This window comes from Thalassophryne amazonica, chromosome 18, assembly GCF_902500255.1.
Source record: "Thalassophryne amazonica chromosome 18, fThaAma1.1, whole genome shotgun sequence".
Taxonomy (NCBI): domain Eukaryota; kingdom Metazoa; phylum Chordata; class Actinopteri; order Batrachoidiformes; family Batrachoididae; genus Thalassophryne; species Thalassophryne amazonica.
The window spans coordinates 27,446,205-27,467,358 of NC_047120.1; the positions used below are offsets into that span (position 1 = coordinate 27,446,205).

General features: G+C 41.0%; 1 protein-coding gene and 1 long non-coding RNA gene across 2 annotated transcripts in view; one reads left to right on the top strand and one right to left on the bottom strand.

The window, feature by feature from the left end:
* Nucleotides 1-218: 218 nt before the first annotated feature.
* Nucleotides 219-15,453, top strand: LOC117531083. Its single transcript, XR_004566516.1, has 3 exons — nt 219-231; nt 8,950-8,956; nt 15,202-15,453. It is a non-coding gene; the product is annotated as an uncharacterized LOC117531083 (long non-coding RNA).
* Nucleotides 9,158-21,154, bottom strand: part of LOC117531082 (disintegrin and metalloproteinase domain-containing protein 9-like) — a 48,987-nt gene continuing 36,990 nt past the window's right edge. Inside the window, 5 exon segments of the mRNA XM_034194120.1 lie at nt 9,158-9,450; nt 9,529-9,566; nt 14,531-14,600; nt 14,703-14,835; nt 19,220-19,325. Coding sequence (XP_034050011.1) covers nt 9,297-9,450; nt 9,529-9,566; nt 14,531-14,600; nt 14,703-14,835; nt 19,220-19,325 — 501 coding nt within the window. The 3' untranslated portion in view covers nt 9,158-9,296.

Below are 21,154 nucleotides of genomic sequence, written 5' to 3' on the forward strand. Positions count from 1 at the left end.
ACCCTGTGGTGCATTTTGATATCCCCATGTGCCTGGAGAGCTGGTTTCCCACTTCAACAAATGAGACAGAAGAGGGAGGAGATCAGAACTCTGATTTTAAGATGCATCAGGATCAGAAGCTGGAAGACAACCCACAGCCACCGTGAACCAGACATTAAATTTATTTATTTCTATTTTCATAATGCAGGGGTAGTGGCCAAGTGGTTAGTGCGCTTGGTTTCAGTGCAGAAGGTTCCAGGTTCAAATCCCACCCCTGCCACATTTCTCCATGTAAAGTGGAGTTACGTCAGGAAGGGCATCCGGCGTAAAACCTGTGCCAATTCAACATGCAGATCCACCTTGGATTTGCTGTGGCGACCCCGAGTGCAAACAAGGGAGCAGCCGAAGGGACTTACTATGTTTCGTATTGATGGATTACGCAAAAGTTGCTCATTCACTCATAGGTTTAATGCCACTAATCATGCACAAACGCGCTTCAAAGCATCATTTTTAAGCCAGGTTCGCGAAATGTGAACAAGAGTCGTAATATTGTTTATTGCGCCGAAGACATGTGCAAGACTGTAGATTTTGCTTCAGTGCTTGATACGAGAAATATGTCAGCCAAAGGGACTTACATTTCTATTTTTATAATGTTATGATGAATGCTTAAATTTCACTAAATGTTTAATACAATTTTTTACACAAATATTTTTGTGCTGTTTCTTTTTTGTCCTGTTACTGCATCAGAATTCAAATCACTGGTCAAACTTTTATTGCCGCGTTGGGCGCGATCAGACGCTACAAATTCGCAGGGGTCGCGTGGCGATGGATGCGCCTCCTTCACCCGGTGTGTTGCTCTGCGTTTGCTGTGAAAATTCGCCCCGGTGCGTCAAATAGGAGGAGCTTCCATTCTGCTCGCCGGCTCCAGTTGTCAGTCAAGTTAACATGACGGACCTTGATCACACGGAGCGAGCTGTTGTGGAAAGCTTACAAATGTCATGAGACGTTCCCAATTCAGGGAGTATCATTTGCTGCAGGAGCTGCGTCTGGATGACGGCCGCTTTCAGCGGTCCTTCCGCCTCTTTGAGGACCTCCTGTCCCGCTCACGCATGCACATGTAAACAATTTAAAAAAAAAAAGAAACTCTGCTGCCTGCTGCGGGGCTGGAGCTTGCGCTTCCCCCCCAAAAAACTCTGTCATAATTGTGTTAAGAAACCAGTCACCATTTCTTTATTATACAACCCCTGGCAATAATTATGGAAATCACCGGTCTCGGAGGATGTTCATTCAGTTGTTTAATTTTGTAGAAAAAAAGCAGATCACAGACATGACAAAACTTAAGTCGTTTCAAATGGCAACTTTCTGGCTTTAAGAAACACTATAAGAAATCAAGAAAAAAAAATTGTGGCAGTCAGTAACGGTTACTTTTTTAGACCAAGCAGAGGGGAAAAAAATATGGACTCACTCAATTCTGAGGAAAAAATTATGGAATCACCCTGTAAATTTTCATCCCCAAAACTAACACCTGCATCAAATCAGATCTGCTTGTTAGTCTACATCTAAAAAGGAGTGATCACACCTTGGAGAGCTGTTGCACCAAGTGGACTGACATGAATCATGGCTCCAACATGAGAGATGTCAATTGAAACAAAGGAGAGGATTATCAAACTTAAGAGGGAAAATCATCACGCAATGTTGCAAAAGATGTTGGTTGTTTACAGTCAGCTGTGTCTAAACTCTGGACCAAATACAAACAACATGGGAAGGTTGTTAAAGGCAAACATACTGGTAGACCAAGGAAGACATCAAAGCATCAAGACAGAAAACTTAAAGCAATATGTCTCAAAAATCGAAAATGCACAACAAAACAAATAAGGAACGAATGAGGAGGAAACGAGTCAACGTCTGTGACCGAACTGTAAGAAACCGCCTAAAGGAAATGGGATTTACATACAGAAAAGCTAAACGAAAGCCATCATTAACACCTAAACAGAAAAAACAAGGTTACAATGGGCTAAGGAAAAGCAATCGTGGACTGTGGATGACTGGATGAAAGTCATATTCAGTGATGAATCTCGAATCTGCAATGGGCAAGGCGATGATGCTGGAACTTTTGTTTGGTGCCGTTTCCAATGAGATTTATAAAGATGACTGCCTGAAGAGAACATGTAAATTTCCACAGTCATTGATGATACGGGGCTGCATGTCAGGTAAAGGCACTGGGGAGATGGCTGTCATTACATCATCAATAAATGCACAAGTTTACATTGATATTTTGGACACTTTTCTTATCCCATCAATTGAAAGGATGTTTGGGGATGATGAAATCATTTTTTCCAAGATGATAATGCATCTTGCCATAGAGCAAAAACTGTGAAAACATTCCTTGCAAAAAGGCACATAGGGTCAATGTCGTGGCCTGCAAATAGTCCAGATCTTAATCCAATTGAAAATCTTTGGTGGAAGTTGAAGAAAATGGTCCATGACAAGGCTCCAACCTGCAAAGCTGATCTGGCAACAGCAATCAGAGAAAGATGGAGCCAGATTGATGAAGAGTACTGTTTGTCACTCATTAAGTCCATGCCTCAGAGACTGCAAGCTGTTATAAAAGCCAGAGGTGGTGCAACAAAATACTAGTGATGTGTTGGAGCGTTCTTTTGTTTTCATGATTCCATAATTCTTTCCTCAGAATTGAGTGATTACATATTTTTTTTCCCACTGCTTGGTCTAAAAAAAGTAACCGTTACTGACTGCCACAATTTTTTTTCCTGATTTAAGTCAGAAAGTAGCCATTTGAAATGACTGTAGTTTTGTGTCATCTCTGTGATCTGCTTTTTTTTCTACAAATTAAACAACTGAATGAACATCCTGAGTGACCACTCGGGAGAAGCTCGGAGTCGAGCCGCTGCTCCTCCACGTCGAAAGGAGTCAGTTGAGGTGGCTTGGGCATCTTTTCCGGATGCCCCCTGGACGCCTCGCTGGAGAGGTGTTCCGGGCACGTTCCATTGGGAGGAGGCCCCAGGGAAGACCCAGGACACACTGGAGGGACTACATCTCTCGGCTGGCTTGGGAACGCCTTGGGGTTCCCCCGGAGGAGGTGTGTGTGGATTGGGAGGTTTGAGCGGCTTTGCTTGAGCTGCTGCCCCCGTGACCCGACTCCGGATAAAGCGGAAGAAAATGGATGGATGGAATGAACATCCTCCGAGGCCGGTGATTCCATAATTTTTGCCAGGGGTTGTACATCTGTGTAGTTAATAAGTAAAATAATCTCCACGGATGAATCGCTCACGCGCCGCATGTAAAAAAAAAAAAAAAAAAAGAAACTCCGCTGCTTGCTGTGGTGTTGCTCCTCGCTCTTTCCCAAAAAAACTGTCATAATTGTTTTTATAAACCAGTCACCATTTGCTTTATTATACATCTGTGTAGTTAGTAAGTAAAATAATCTCCATGGATGATTCGCTCGCTCGCGTGTGCACTTAAAGTAAAAAGAAAAAGAAACTCTGCTCCCCGCTGCTGTGGGGCTGCTGCTTGCTCCAAAAACTCTGTCATAATTGTGAAATAAGGGACAAAAGAGACATAAGTCCTGCTCACAGACTGCTACCAGATACAGGACATGTTCACATCTTCAGTCAAACTCCAAACATCTCCACGTCACTACATATTCAGTCCCTGATTGGACATCGCGTCGCGACGAGACGAAAAAGTTCAGATTTTTCAACCTGGGGAGGAGGGCAACGCGACGTGATACGACACAATATTGCGCCACAAACGCGCCAATCACTCAAAATCGCTTCACTCGCGTCCATCGCGTCACGCTGCGTGACTTGGCGCCAAAACGAGTCATTCCATAGGGATTACATGACAACCTGTCGCTGCTGCCGCTCACGTCGCGCCCAGTGTGAACGTGGCATTAGAAGGAAACATCCTGTTTTACATACAATTTGTACATGTTCAATGAAACCCCTCTATTATCAGTCAATCAAAAACAATATTTATGTTTTCACAGCATCTGCAGGAGGCTTTGCCTGTGCATGAGCTTTTGACAAAAGCAGAAGTTATGCAAATCAAGGAATATTTGTAGATCACCCTCTGTGCATTTGTTGGTATTAATGAGACAAATTTAAGTCCATAAGTTAGCTTTGAGGTTAGCGTGCACGCTAAAGCCGCAAAATGTGTATCAGGTTACAAAAAGAGCATTTTCAGTTTTCTAAGTGTTTAGTTCTCGCCTCTCATCTTTTGCATAATATATGACAAAGAGGATATATTACACACAAGCAAAACAAGAGTTTTGCAGCTAGCTACCAGCCTGTGACGTCACCATGCTAACGTCCGCAAAATAAGTTCAGAGGTGTTATTAGGTTCCAAAAACAGCGTTTTCGGTTTTAGAAGTGTTTATTTCTCCTGAGCTTTTACACAATATATGAGCGGCACGCATCCAACTTTTTCTGGTTTCAAATCCTGCAAAACCTTGGAGAGTTCGCCACGCTGCGAGATCTCAGTAATATTGAGAACTGCATTGAGACGCTCTGATCGGGCTTCACTTTAACCGCTGCACACGGACACCACCATTAACATCGCAACATCAAACTTTTTTAATATTGTGCCTAAAACTCTCGTGAATATATTCTCTGGGTTTATAGTCGTTATTGCGTTTGTTTTATGTAAACGTGAGAATCACAGGCTGTCTCTCTCCGTTATTTACGCTCGCTTCCTGATCATTTTGTTCTGGGAGAAAGTGAAGTTTGCTCTTTAACGTCTTTATTATTGTTCTTTACAATACTGTTTGTCCTCTTTGTTCCAGACTAATATATATGGTCTGAAATTCGGTTTCCGTTTATTAAATTCCACGCAGATTAAACGTAACAGACACGGATTATTGTTATAATTGTTTTAGCAAGTTTTCAGGGTATCATGCATGCAGTGTCTTATTAACGTGAGGTAAAGCATAAAAAAATTACATTTTTCATATAATCATTTACAATTGTCATGTGGATTCTCTATGTTGTTTTGACTGCAGCGACTCTGGTGCGCAAGAGATTATGGGATACATGAAAACCCTGGATATAAACACAAAGCAAAGCGGTTTTGAAGAGACCAGCCACTGACGTCACAGTGCAACTCCACTCTGATTGGCTGTCATCCCCCATACTCAAATACAACCCTCGTTCCAATGAGTTGGGACATTGTGTAAAATGTAAATAAAAACAGAATACAATTGTAGCAAGATGAAGTCTGGATTGAAAAGACGTTCCTGCTAGCTTAGTTCCCCTTTGGCTGACCTGGTAGAGGAATGGTCCTTAGTGTGAGCCTCTGAGCCATCCGGTTTTCGATCCCACTGCCGTCCCAGCCACAAAAGGTCCTACGGTCACAATTTTTTTGCAAATCCTCTTCAACCTATATTCAACTGAACACACCACAAAGACAAGATATTTAATGTTCAAATGTTTTACTATGAAGCCACGCTGTTGTAACACGTGCGGAATGTGGCTTGGTGTTGTCTTGCTGAAATAAGCAGGGACGTCCCTGAAAAAGACGTTGCTTGGATGGCAGCATGTGTTGCTCCAAAACCTGGATGTACCTTTCAGCATTGATGGTGCCATCACAGATGTGTAAGTTGCCTATGCCCTGGGCACTGAAACACCCCCCTAACCATCACACATACTGGCTTTTGAACTTGGCGCTGGTAACAATCTGGATGGTCTTTTTTCCTCTTTTGTCTGGAGGACACGGCGTCCATGATTTCCAAAAACAATTTGAAATGTGGACTCAGACCACAGCACACTTTTCCACTTTGCGTCTGTCCATTTCAAATGAGCTCGGGTCCAGAGAAGGCGGCAGAGTTTCTGGATGTTGTTGATGAATGGCTTTCGCTTTGCATGATAGAGTTTTAACTTGCAATTGTAGATGTAGCGACGAACTGTGTTAACTGACAATGGTTTTCTGAAGTGTTCCTTAGTCCACATGGTAAGATCCTTTACACAATGTCGGTTTTTAAATGCAGGGATTGAATGTCAGGGGCATTCAATGTTGGTTTTTGGCCCTGCCGCTTATGTGTAAAAACATCTCCATATTCTCTGAATCTTCTGATTATATTATGAACTGTAAATGATGGAGGTGTTGGCTGACCAAGAGAGGTCCTTGGTGATGTGGAGTCCCATTAAGTTGTCCACCACCTCCAATGTCTCACCATTTATGTGAAGTGGTCGGGGGGTTGTCTTCCTGGTCCTCCTGACAGCCACAATGGCCTTGATTTTGGTGGTGTTCAGAACCAGGTTATTCTCTGAACACCACAGAGTCAGATGTTGTAGGTACAGATCTCATGAGGGGAGGTGCACACTGAGGGCTGTGAATCCAAAGAAAGCTGTAGGACTTGATGGTGTGTCCAGACAGGTGCTTAGAGACTGCACTGGTCAGCTGTACCAAGATCTTAACCAGTCCCTTCACCAGTCTACTTGTCCCATCCTGGCTGAAGTCTTCTATCACCGGACCTCGACCAAAGAAGCCCACCATTTACAGTCTGATCAACAACCGCCTAGTGGCACTTGCACCTCTCATCATGAAATGCTTTGAAACATTGGTTCACACATATTGTTCATCATTCAACTCTCCCAGCCAGATTGGACCTGCACCAGTTCCATACAGAGCAAATGGGTCACAGAAGATGCCACAGCCACAGCTCTCCACACTGACCCACCTGGAGCAGCAGGGGAGCTCTGCAAGGTGAACTTTTGTGGATTTTAGCTCTGCTTTTAACACCATCCTCCCTCACAGACGGGTGTCCAAACTGTCAGACCTGGGACTGTCTCACTGCATCTGTTCTTGAATCAAGGACTTTTTGTCTGATCGCTCCCAGAGGGTGAGAGTCAGTCACAACATCACCTCAGCCCTCAGCACTGGTTCCTCTCGGGGCTGTGTGCTGAGCCCCATGTTTTACACCCTTCACGACTGTACACCTGCTCACTCCAGCAGTATCATCAGGTTTGCTGATGACACTCCTGTGGTGAGTTGGCGGTGGATGAGTCCACATACCAGGACGAGGTGGAACAACTGAGTGGTGCACAGAAAACTACTTGCTTTTGAACACAACCAAGACCAAGGAGCAGATCATCTTATTAAACAAGCTCCAGTCCTTCAAAATCTCATCCAACTGTTGCTGTTTGTTTTTCTATCAAATCACGACCTTTAAATGACCCTTTTGTCGTATCCATTAATGATGAAATAATCCAAGAGGCAATAGAAACAAAATATCTTGGGATCATAATTGATAGCAACTTAAAGTTTCAAAGTCATGTAAAGTACATCTGTAAAAAAAGTAAAACTAAACTTATGTTGCTTTCGCTTCATAAGACGGGAGCTGTCACATCAAGCTGCTCTGCGGTACTTACATGCCATGATCTTCTCCCATCTCTCATACTGTCTCACCTCATGATCACTAACGTCTGCATCCACGCTCAAGCCTGTAATATCTTTGTACAAGCAGGCTGTCAAGGTGTTTGACAGAAAGCCTATGAGGTGGCACCATTGTGATATCCAAAAGCACAAACTTTATACATTTGAGAATTTTGTACATTTTTTGCACATTGAAATTGTTTTTTAAATGTCTACATAATCATGTCTCACCACTGTTCTCTGGTTCGGCTGTGAGACGTCAAGCCTCTCTCAGACCAAACACCAGAGCCTCTGTGAGTGGGGACTGTGTGGTTTCTAAGTACAGAACATCTTTTGGACAGTCCAGCTTCTCCTCTGCTGGAGCCCGACTGTGGAACTCACTCCCCACACATTTAAAACTGCAGACTGATATGACCACCTTTAATAGGTGTGTGAAACTGTGGCTAAAATCAGGACAGAACTGTGCACATGGTGATGTATACAATTGAAATGTATTGTATATAGTAGGTGCAATTGTGTAAATTTTGTATTGTGTTACTTCTAAAAGCCCTCTATGGACAGGTGTTGAAAATTAGTATATTTTGCTATAACACTTAAAACACTGCATCTGGTTTGTCCAATGTGAATGTTATGTCCATATTGAATAAATAAAATCAACTACAGAAAAAAAAAACAAAAAAACATTCAGCCTTTTATCATCAGGGTCTGTGTAAAACAATGCCACGAAGATCCACTAGAGGGAGACCTTGGAAGCCCTTTGCTCACTGTACAAATAATAGTTTTTCAGAATTTTGTTTTTAATTATGATAATGACAGGATTGTCAGTATGTTCAGCTGAACACCAAATTGACCTTTAAAAAGGCTACAGCTTTTGTAACAATTTTAGTGGAATAAATATCCTAACCGTTACCACAATTGAGACACTCATCACATGATGCATTTTATTATAATTAACTTGTTTAAAAAGTTATTTTTTAAATGTTACTGCATAAACATATTTGGTTTTTCACTGCATTCCACATGAAAATACATTAAAAAACAAACAAACAAACATAGAGCAGACCATAAATATATCTAGCAGCATCATCTGCTACTATATTACAACAGACCTGATGTACTGGCCAGTAATAACAGAGTATTTATAGTCACATTTTTACCTCCGCCAAGGAGGCTGTGTTTTCAGTCGCGTTTGTTTGTTTGTCTGTTTGTCAGCAGGATAACTCAAAACGTTTTGAACGGATTGTGATTACATTTTGTTGAGTGGTTGGAAATGACAAGAGGAACAAGGGATTCAATTTTAGTGGTGATCCAGATCATCACTAAAATTTAATCACTAAACATGTGATTAAACACAAAAACAAGGCAGAAAAGCTTGAAAAAAAATTAGGGTGTAACAGTCAAATGTTTTCTCAAACAACAAAGTTTGGTGATGATCGGATCCGGATTCCCGATCTGGTGATCCAGAATATGCAAAAATATAGGGAAAATAGAAAATGTCAGTGTAAGGTGACAAATGAAGCTAGAGATGCACAACTAACACCAAATTGTAGCTGAATCTGGACTGATTCAGTAAGGTGTCAGATTTGATGTAGCTTCAAATGTTATGGAGCTAGATCCAGAAGAAAACCGCCATTACCGAAAAATCGTTTTTATACAATAACTTTTCAACTGATAAAGACATAAAAGTGATTCCAAGTTCTAGTGGTATGTTTTCATGGTCAAGGATGTCAAATATACAGGAAAGAAAAGTGTATGTATCTTAGTTTTGGTTGTAACACTGAACTGTTGAATAGATCACTGTGCCAAGGAGGGAATCTCTTTAGGGTCAGTGACCCTATGGACTTGGCAGAGGTTTGCAATCTCTGAGTGCTTCTAGTTTAAAAATACCTCTTTGCAAACAATAAAATTCAAAAATAAGGCATAAAAGTTCACAGTGGACGTGCTTTGGGAGGTATTGGTTTGGGCACTCCAGGACCCTGTTTGGGAGCTTGAGGGTTTGGGGTGGTAGCACGCGAGTCAACAGCAATCGGGTCAGTAGCACTCGGACTGTCGTTCCAGTAGTCCAGTTCTCCATACTGGAAACTGAAAATGAAACCAGTGAAGGAGGAGTTAATGCAGAAAGCATTGCTCAGCTATAAAGAGTGTTTAGTTAGGGCATACCCGGGTATTGGAGGTTTGGTCTCTGCTGGAGGAGGCGGCTGGAATGGCAAAAGAAAAAAAAAAAAAGACAGGATTTACTAAAACAAACCTGTTAAATATCATAATGGTATACAACTTTTATCTGAGATTTCATGTATATTTAGACAACCATTTTTGAAATCTGGTATATGTAGTCTTTGATACAGACAAAGCACTCCCTAAAAATTTAGCTGAGCAAAAGCTTAATTTAAAAAGGTCATACTAAAAACTACTAAAAAAAAAAAGACATGTATCACAAATAGAACAAGGAATTCCCAGACAGGCCCTGAGCTTGTTGGTCCCTATCCACAGATTCAATAACAGCCCAACAGCCCATGACTCACCTTTGATGGGATGTCACTCAATATCAGATAATTAGTATTGGTAAATTTGACCCCTGCTCAAAAGTACTCTGACTTCTCCACATTTCCAGTCATAATGACTTAATGGAGGGTCAGAGGAGGGGAAAACTATACGGTGCATCCAGAAAGTATTCACAGTGCATCACTCTTTCCACATTTTGCTTTATGACAGCCTTATTCCAGAATGGAGTAAATGAATTTTTCCCCTCAAAATTCTACTCACAACACCCATAATGACAACATGAAAAGTTTTTTTTTTTTGGCAAATTTATTAAAAATAAAAAACTAAGAAATCATGCATACATAAGTATTCACACCCTTTGCTTAATACTTGGCAGATGCACCTTTGGCAGCAATTACTGCCTTCTTGAATATGATGCCACAATTCTTTCTTTCGTTAGTTATGCCCATTCCTCTTCACAGCACCTCTCAAGCTCCATCAGGTTGGATGGGAAGCATTATTGCACAGACATTTTCAGATCTCCTCAGAGATGTTCAATCTGATTCAGGTCTGGACTCTTGCTGGACCGGAACCCAGAAAGACATTTATCACAGTTGTCCTGAAACCACTCCTTTGATATCTTGGCTGTGTGCTTTAGGTCAATGTCCTTCTGAAAGATGAACCATCTCAACAAGGTTTGGGTATCGAGAACCGGTTCTTTTTGGGTATTGTTAAGAAATGATTCAATCCACCGATATCAATAGTCTATTTGCTTAACGATTCCATTATCGGTCCTTCAGAGCAGCTGTTGTTTTGAGGGTGTTTGCTGGGAAAATGATCATTTCTCTATGTTGATTGCAGACCCTGCAGAGGCTCTGTAATCAACTGCTTCTGCAGCGTGACTCCACTTTGAAGCGTGAACCAATGAATTAGTGCTTCGATCCACTGGCTCGTTGGTTCTTTGATTCACCACTCTTGGGAAGCGGAAAGTCCACTTCTTTACCCTCTCAAAGCCATTAGAATATGTCAATCGTGAGTTACTTTTCTGTGGATTAAAGTCACTAACGGACTCTTGTCTTGTTGCAGTCAAGAAACGAGAATCGTCCTACGTTACGTTGGCACAGCTCCAAACGCTGCGCGGCTCTTTGCCGAGACAGAGTCTGGTCAGAATTAACTTCAAAACGAATTGCCGCTTGAAATAAAATGACACTTCTTTCCAAATACTGTAATACAGACAATACAACCCCTGGCAAAAATTATGGAATCACCGGCCTCGGAGGATGTTCATTCTGTTTAATTTTGTAGAAAAAAAAGCAGATCACAGACATGACACAAAACTAAAGTCATTTCAAATGGCAACTTTCTGACTTTAAGAAACACTATAAGAAATCAAGAAAAAAAGATTGTGGCAGTCAGTAACGGTTACTTTTTTTTAGACCAAGCAGAGGAAAAAAATATGGACTCACTCAATTCTGAGTAATAAATTATGGAATCACCCTGTAAATTTCCATCCCCAAAACTAACACCTGCATCAAATCACATCTGCTCGTTGACATTAACCCTATGTCATGAAATTGACCCTATGTGTCTTTTTGCAAGGAATGTTTTCACAGTTTTTGCTCTATGGCAAGATGCATTATCTTCTTGAAAAATGATTTCATCATCCTTAATAAGAAAGTGTCCAAAATATCAACGTAAACTTGTGCATTTATTGATGATGTAATGACAGCCATCTCCCCAGTGCTTTTACATGACATGCAGCCCCATATCATCAATGACTGTGGAAATTTACATGTCTTCAGGCAGTCATCTTTATAAATCTCATTGGAACGGCACCAAACAAAAGTTCCAGCATCATCACCTTGCCCAATGCAGATTCGAGATTCATCACTGAATATGACTTTCATCCAGTCATCCACAGTCCACGATTGCTTTTCTTTAGCCCACTGTAACCTTGTTTTTTTCTGTTTAGGTGTTAATGATGGCTTTCTTTTAGCTTTTCTGTATGTAAATCCCATTTCCTTTAGGCTGTTTGTTACAGTTCGGTCACAGACGTTGACTCCAGTTTCCTCCCATTCATTCCTCATTTGTTTTGTTGTGCATTTTTGATTTTTTTGAGAATATTGCTTTAAGTTTTCTGTCTTGACGCTTTGATGTCTTCCTTGGTCTACCAGTATGTTTGCCTTTAGCAACCTTCCCATGTTGTTTGTATTTGGTCCAGAGTTTAGACACAGCTAACTGAACAACCAACATCTTTTGCAACATTGCGTGATGATTTACCCTCTTTTAAGAGTTTGATAATCCTCTCCTTTGTTTCAACTGACATCTCTCGTGTTGGAGCCATGATTCATGTCAGTCCACTTGGTGCAACAGCTCTCCAAGGTGTGATCACTCCTTTTTAGATGCAGACTAACAAGCAGATGTGATTTGATGCAGGTGTTAGTTTTGGGGATGAAAATTTACAGGGTGATTCCATAATTTATTCCTCAGAATTGAGTGAGTCCATATTTTTTTCCTCTGCTTGGTCTAAAAAAGTAACCGTTACTGACAGCCACAATCTTTTTTTCTTGATTTCTTATAGTGTTTCTTAAAGCCAGAAAGTTGCCATTTGAAATGACTTTAGTTGTGTTATGTCTGTGATCTGCTTTTTTTCTACAAAATTAAACAACTGAATGAACATCCTCCGAGGCCGGTGATTCCATAATTTTTGCCAGGGGTTGTAAACTGCAATCGACTAAAACATATTTTTTCCCTCCCAAAATGAGACGTCCTGCGTTCTTTATGAATTACAAGTACATCCTGATGTGCAGTGCAGCCAGCTGCAAGAGCTCAGCTCAGACGTATGGAAAGACATTCATGCCAATAATGTCTGAAAGGAAATGCTTTAGACAAAAACGAGATTTTATTTTTTTCTATTTATGTTCAGAGATCAGGGATCTACCATGTAGAGTTTAATATGTCCAGAGTTTAAGGATCCAGTGACCAATTTAATATTTATTTACTTTAAGACTAAATAAAATGTTGCTGGCATAGAAAACCTGTAAAGCCTACTTTTAGTACACAGAAAAAAAAAAAGAGGTATCGATAAGGAATCGGATCGATAAGCGGAATCAATAATGGCATCGATAGACAAAATCTTAATATCCATCCCTAATCTCAACAGTCTGAGGTCAAGAGCGCTCTGGAGCAGGTTTTCATCCAGGATGTCTCTGTACATTGATGCATTCATCTTTCTCTCAATCCTGATTAGTCTCCCCGTTCCTGCCACTGAAAAACATCCCCACAGCATGATGCTGCCACCACCATGCTTCACTGTAGGGATGGTGCCTGGTTTCCTCTAAACATGACACCTGGCATTCACACCAAAGAGTTCAATCTTTGTCTCATCAGGCCAGACAATTTTGTTTCTTATGGTCTGAAAGTCATTCAGGTGCCTTTTGACATACTCCAGGCGAGCTGCCATGTGCCTTTTTACTAAGGAGTGGCCACTCCACCATACAGGCCTGATTGGTGAATTGCTGCAGAGATGGTTGTCCCTCTGGAAGGTTCTCCTCTCTCCATAAAAGAATGTTGGAGCTCTGACGGAGTAACCATCGGGTTCTCAGTCACCTCCCTGACTAATGCCCTTCTCCTCCGATCACTCAGTTTAGAAGGGCGGCCAACTCTAGTAAGAATTCCGGTGGATCTGAACTTCTTCCATTTATGGATGATGGAGGCCACTGTGCTCATTGGGACCTTCAAAGCAGCAAAAATGCTTCTATACCCTTCCCCAGATTTGTGCCTTGAGACAATCCTGTCCCAGAGGTCTAGAGACAATTCCTTTGACTTCATGCTTGGTTTGTGCTCTGACATGCACTGTCAACTGTGGGACCTTATATGTAGACAGGTGTGTGCCTTTACAAATCATGTCCAATCAACTGAATTTACTCCAGGTGGACTCCACTTGAGCTATAGAAACATCTCAAGGATGGTCAGTGGAAAAAGGATGCACCTGAGCTTAATTTTGAGCTTCATGGCAAAGGCTGTTGTGGAAGAAAAACTAATGTTTTCCTCATGCCTGTGGGGCAGGACTGGTCCAGGTTCATCCCCGTCCTTGTTGATATAACACTTTGTACTTCTCCAATTTAGGACTTAACATCTAAACATGGCCCTGACTAGCTAAAGGCCATGTTTTATTATGATGTTATTTTGTTATAGCAGAGATCTTTAAAACAGGTCTCTGAGAATGGAAAGCCAGAAGGCTCTGGCAATACATTGCATGCTGTATCTTTTTGGAACTTCTCCAGGTGCATCTGTTTCTGCTTTGACCAAAAATAAATCTCTCTGCCTCAGTATGTCTGACTCCTGATTGCTCCTCCATCATTGGTTTCATTTTACGCTGATCATCATCACAGAAATTACACAACAGCTGTGAATGCTTCAGTACATGTGATTTCTTACTTTTATTTTTAATGAATTAGCAAAAATAGAAAACTAAAACATTTTTCACATTATCATTATGGGGTACTGTGTGTAGAAGTTTGAGGAAAAAAATAATTTCATCCGTTTTGGAATAAGGCTATAACATAAAATGTGGAAAAAGTGAAGCATCATGAATACTTTCTGGATACGCAGTATGTTTTTGATACATGGTTTTGCTCAGAGTGACACATACAGAATACAGCAAACAGTAAAAAGTCACCCTGGGAGCAGGAGCCTGTGGTGGTTGTTGAACATTACCACTTGGTTGCTCATTTCGAGGACTGCGTGACCTGTAAAAGAAGAAGAGAACCTTCATTTCTTTATCAGAACAGTGCAACTGCATAGGGCAAATGTTTTGAATGTATAAATTTGAATGCCAGTTAAGAGTTTACTTGAAAGGTCTTTTTTTAAGGCAGGGGTCCAGAGCTTCTCTCCTGAAGAAGTAGAGTAGCACCAAAGTGACAAGAACCAAAATTGGAACCACCAAGAGAAAGAAGATCAACAAGCCATTCCTGAGGGAGTAATCTGAAATACAAAAGGCAGAATATACAATATATTCAACATTACAACATCATACCAAGAACTTTCAACTGCAGTATAATATAGTGCTGTCTGGGACAATATACACTGAACGAAAATATAAATGCAACACTTTTTTTTTTTGCTCCCATTTTTTACGAGCTGAAATCAAAGACCTAAAACATTTTTCAATTTACACAAAAGACCTGTTTTTCTCAAATATTGTTCACAAGTCTGTCTAAATCTTTGTTAGTGAGCACCTCTCCTTTGCTGAGACAATCCATCCTACCTCACAGGTGTGGCATATCAACATGCTGATTAGACAACATGATTACTGCACAGGTGTGTGGAGAAGTGAAGAAAAGACTCAAGAAGAATTAAACATGACTCTACCAGGAACCCATTATCCTCCAGTGCCACCATATTCCAGAACTGCAAGCTACCTGGAGTGACCAAAAGTACAAGGTTTTCAGAGACATAGGCAAGGTAAGGAAGGCTGAAACAGGACCCACCACTGATCAAGACTCAAGTTGACAGGATGGGCCCCTAAGAAATATGTGAAGATAGATTTTGAAAGATTTTATAGCCAGAATAAATGAGTGACTCTTGATTGACCAGATTGCTGGGTTCTTGCCTGGATTACAAATGGACACACAGCACCACTTTGAGTCAGATGCCATCAAAGTGGAGAAGGATTAGTTATTGAGGATGAGTTATTTTAACCTTTTCAAGCTAAAGGAGGACTTATAATTAACTCCCAAGAGTACTGCCAGTTTGTTAGAAGATACTTTCTTCAAGCAAGTGGTACAGGAAAATGTTTGTATCATTGAAGACCATGATTTTTATGCAGGACAATCCTCCATTTACATGCATCCAAGTACTCCACTGCATGGCCAGCCAGCAAAGGCCTCAAAAATGACAATGATAGCATGGCCCCCTTCTTCCCTTGATGTACCTGTTGAGAACTTATGCGCCCTTCTTAAACATGAACCTTACAGTGAGGGAAAACAATACATTTATTTGAGAGGCTGTGGTTGCTGTCAAGAAAGTGACATGGATGGAAGGCTCATCACAGTCATTGAAAAGGAGGGTAGCTATACTGGTCACTAAATGTTTGAAATATCAGAAGTGTTTATAATTGAAAATAAACTAGTAAGATGGGAAAATTTTAGTTTTTCATTTACTTGCATAAGAATTGTGCATGCATGCATGCACGCACTTTTCCTTTGTTAAACACTCAGGGTTTAAGTTTATTAACATTTTGTCCATACAATGGTTGTTGAAATATTTCTTACAAGGTAGGCACATGCACATAAATAAATATTTCCTCTGAATTCAGTCTAATAAGAAGGCAATAAGGACTCTACTGTTCTTTAAGAATCAAGATCATCTATAGTACATGACCTAAAACTCACAAGAAAAGAGCCTTCTGCTGAAAGAAGAGAACAAAAGCTTCATGAAGGTGTAGCTGGATTAAATGTCAGAGGGCTATTGTTCATGGATACTAAGTTTAGCTCACTGATAGGACTCGGTTGTGTATTTATTTGTTGTATGCATTTGCAAACTTGTGCCAATCCTTAAAAAAATTCAATGTTTTTGAAATAAAAAGGTCATTCTGCTACTGTAGTTAATCTAACCATGTGTGTCCAGGTCTTTAGGTTATTGGAGGTGTTGTTTAGTAGCATTAGATAGTGATGGGACGTTTGGTTTTGACGCCGTGAAGCTTGTGTTCGAACACAGAATGCAGTTTCCACTTAAGTCTCGTATCAAAGCTTTTCCTGGTTTTTCCACAACATTTCTTAATCCACCAGATGTCACTGTTCAATGCTTGATGTGTTTTTATGCCGGGTGCCCTTCCTGACAACCCCTACTCATTTATCTGGGGTTCGTACTGGCATTCAAAAGGCATTGGCGGCACACCCCATGTGACAGAGCTGACAAAAGTAACAGTGAACGCTGTGTCTCCCATTTAGGGTCTGCCCTTGACCAAGGCAGCATCTCTACATCTTGAGTCATCTCTGCACACCCCATGTGGCTGAGTTGCAGACCACGATTCTATACTGTGGAATTACCCAATAATATGAAGCAGCACCACATGACCCACGAGTCATGGCCACATCATATACAGAGAACACAAAAGTGTTGCTCTTGGCTATGATTACTACCCAACGCCTGAGATTATCAGCATTTAGGAACCAACACCGTCTCATTTCACAACAAGCAGGAAATTGTCAGGAAGTGCTGCCTTTGCTAACGAAACAGGAAATACGGAGTCAGCACATTTAATTGAGAGACAAAAGTTCGCCTCTGACCCTCAAGATATGATCTGGGTTAACTCAAGCAATTACTACAGGGAAGAAAGAGTCCACATACCTGAGCCAGTTGTTGCTTGCTGCTGTGTGAATTCTCATGTAAAGCACATTTGCTTACAAATAATTAAATATATAGTGCTATATAGGCCTTGGGCCAGACCCTTAAAAGTAAATAGGTCATCACCCTGTAAGGGCCAACGTAAAAAAAAAAAAAAAAAAAAAAAAAAAAAAAAAAAAAAAAAAAAAAAAAAAAATGCTCTAATCATACTGAAAAGTACAGACATTATTTGTCTGACCATAAGCATTCCACAAAGGCGTATTTTGGATCATCTGTGACAGAATGTTCCTCATCTTAGTCTTAGTAACTGCTCAATTGATACAAAGTCATTCCATTGGTACCCAAGGATCCCCCAAAGAGAATTAGTACCAAAGCGTTCTAGCCGTCGTCTTAGGTCGCTGGTTAACGTCCAAGTCTCACAACCATACAGCAACATGCAGCACCAGGACCCCAAAACGTGGAGCTTCATTCACCTGCAAAGGATATTAGTATTGCCAAACACCTCTGTCCAGGCGCCTGTCAATCTCAAAGGCTGAGGACCCAGAGACACATATGCCACTCCCGATATAAGTCAACAAGGTCAACATTTTACCACATAATATACACTTCTGATGGCTGAGACTAGGGAATCATTAAAAACCTGAATCTTAGTCTTCAGCCAGGACAATCTCAAACCCAGACACTGATTCCACACTTGACTTCTCAAGTGCTGCAATCAGAGTATCCATTGATCCCGCAAAGACCACAGCATCGTCCTCAAAGTCAAGGTCACTCAGTAAACCTTTCCTTGTCAACAAAAGCATCCAAGTCACTGGTTTCTACAACCCTACGAAACACCCAGTCTATGCAAACACTGAACAGGGTACAGTTGACGACAACCTTGATGATCATATGTTTTCACTGGGAAAAACGCAGAGCCTCTGCCTCCATGTTGCACAACACTCACAGCAACTGTGTATATAGTCCATGGGCCAAGCAGGTTTTTGGTACCACTTAAGGTGACTAAACGACACTTAGAATCCAGCCTCAGTGTATCATGGCCTACACACAAATGTATGATAGCCATCCCAGGGTGGTAGCTGTAGCCAGCCAGTGGTCAACAAAGAATTACACAGAGGTCAAAATGTAAAAATGCTCCAATCACATTGAAAACTATATCACATTATTTGTCTGATCATAACAAATGGAAAAAAGTGTAGTTTGGACCATCTATGACAGAATATTATGAAGTAAAAACAGCAAAAAATGGTGACAAAGGTCAGTTTCAGTTTGTACAGGGGTCAAAAGTTGAAGTTGCTCCAATTTCAGTAAAAAAAATGATGCAAATTATTGTTTGGGTTAATAGGAATCTATAAAGGAATAGTTTACACCATCTGTCATGCTTGGTTATCACGGTACAGGGTAACATATGTCACATGTCATAGAATTCAATGGACGTCGACCTTGTTTGACCTTTACTTTGGAGGCCAAACATTCAACACAGCCAAAACTATTCCATTTATTAATCCTTTTATTTCACCCAATAATTTGCATCATTTTTTACTGAAATTGAAGCAACTTTAACTTTGGGCCTGAAGCTAGACTGTTCCAGTCATTGGGCAGAAAGTAGCTGGAACTGAATCCTATAAAGAATAGTCCATGCGAGCACCTTCCCTGGTACAGAGAACCGTGAGATACCCCTATACAGCAGTTGTTGCAATCCATACGATCAACCTTTCCTTTCCAGGTTGGGACAAGTTCTTTCTTCCAATCTCTAGAAATGATACCTGTCTCCCAGATTAGACCACTGTCTAATTGATCACTGATCCCTACCTGGCTGCAGGTACCACCCTGAGATGGCTCTCATTCATTTTTCAAATCCCTAGAAATCTGTGACCAAAATGCCATAGCAAACATTCCCCGCAGTCATTTTCTTTCAAGTAGCTTTCAAGATTTCTGTTATTACCTCCGCCAACGAAAGGGTGGACAACAGCACACAATTGCCCCCCGCCCCCACTGAATGAATAGAAGATGCACTCACCAATCTGAGCTGGGCCGCTGTCTATACTTCCTCCAAAGCCTGATCTGTCACAGAAGGGGGGGCCCCAACCATTGTCACAGTGGCAGTGCCCTTCGTTATTACATACCTGAGGATAATATTACAACAGCATCAGAGTATGTTCGCACAAAGCCAGCTTCACTCAAATCATCGTTAGCCCTCTCACTTAAGGCCTCTCAATACAGAGTTATTAACATTTAATTAAATAATGAAGCAAACATCCACATTATGTTGTGAAACAAAAGGACGTGAACTTCTGTCCAGTGATGACATCATTCAGTTCAGATGTGGTCAACAGGATGGGCCATTTATAGTTAAGAAATATAGTGCTGCATACACAACTATTAGGCAAGTGAGTATTCGCACCTCAATTCTATGCATTTTTTTCTGTCTTCAAGCCACATAAACCTGGACACTTATTGAATTTGAGCATTTTCAGGTGATATGAGTTTATGTAATGGGAAGGGTGTTTTGTAAAGTGATTAACACCCCATATCAGGGTGTACATAATTGTTCGGCAGCTTCTTTACCTCAGACAAAATGTGGCAAAAAGATGTAAAAGACTGATGGGCCTGTGGCTGGATCACTGAAGGACACACAGCACCACTTCCAGTCAGATTCCAGCAAAGTAGAGGAGGGGTGCTGGTGTGGGATACTATCATTAAAGACTAGCAGGTTAGGTGTGAGGTTCTTACACATTTGTGATAGTTTTTCCTTTGACAATCCATGTTTGTAGATGATCAGGCCTTGGAGTAAATGGCGTAGGTTTGAGAATAATTTAATATAAAAAGTCACTGATCAAAATATTAATAACAACAATAATAGTAAATATTGAATCCATGCTGCCTTTGATGTTTGTAATTCTGGAATGTTGTCTCTAATCCCAGAAGATTCTACACCATGGAACCTCCTCGGTTCCTGGGTATCAACCACCCAGGCCATCCCCACTTCTCTGAAGCAGTCATCTGTTTGACACAGCCGGGTGAAATGTGGGTGCTATCTTGGCCATCTCCACCAACTAGGGTTCTCAACACTGAGGCACCTGTCTGCTGGATCATGCCCAGCGAAATGCACCACACTTTCATAATGCAAGTAATACTCCTCATCTGAGTCTCCAGATGTGGAGTATCACTTGCATTCCAAAAGCTCTTCAAAAAGCCAAGTACCAAGATCAGTCATCTTAGATCACAAGTTAGCATCAAAGTCTCAGAACAATACAGTAGGAGAAGAAGCTCCAGGATCATTAGGACCTTCATTTTCATGCAATGTGTCTCTTGATCTCAAAGGGACTGATAAAAAACATGAATTCAATACAGCACTGGAAAATGCAACATGGGTCTTAAGTATCAATCACTGCAGGGAATTCCAATATCTGTGGATCTGCAGGGAATTTGCATGAATGGACATTGTAAAACATTTTCCCTACATTGTGTGTCAATTTGCTGATTAGTTCAGCGTTCGTTTTCCTGAGGGTCGTTTTATCATGGATGATAAAATGCCTCACGGAGCTTCACTTGTTGAGGCAGCTTTGTTGTGATTTGGCGCTATATAAATTAAATAAATTGGGCAGCGCAGTCTTGTTTGAGGGCGGGTGTTAACGGGGCAAAATATGGCGCATATGACGTAATTTATCTATTTCCGGGGACAGAAACGCGGCACTTTTTTTTCTTTTTTTGGGCAAATTACATGCAAACAAAGGGAAAATACAAAGAAAAAGTTACGATGTGGTGGAAAGTAGATGTGTTGCGGTTTGTTTATGACCCCGATGTCTCCCATGTGCCTCGTCTTCCCTTCTCTATTGGGAACTGAAAAAAAAAAAATTGCACTTGTCGCGACTGCTTTGGTGACTGTAACTGAAAACCAAACAGTGCACCATTTTCCCGTGTGAAGTTATGCTGTGTATACAACCCCTGGCAA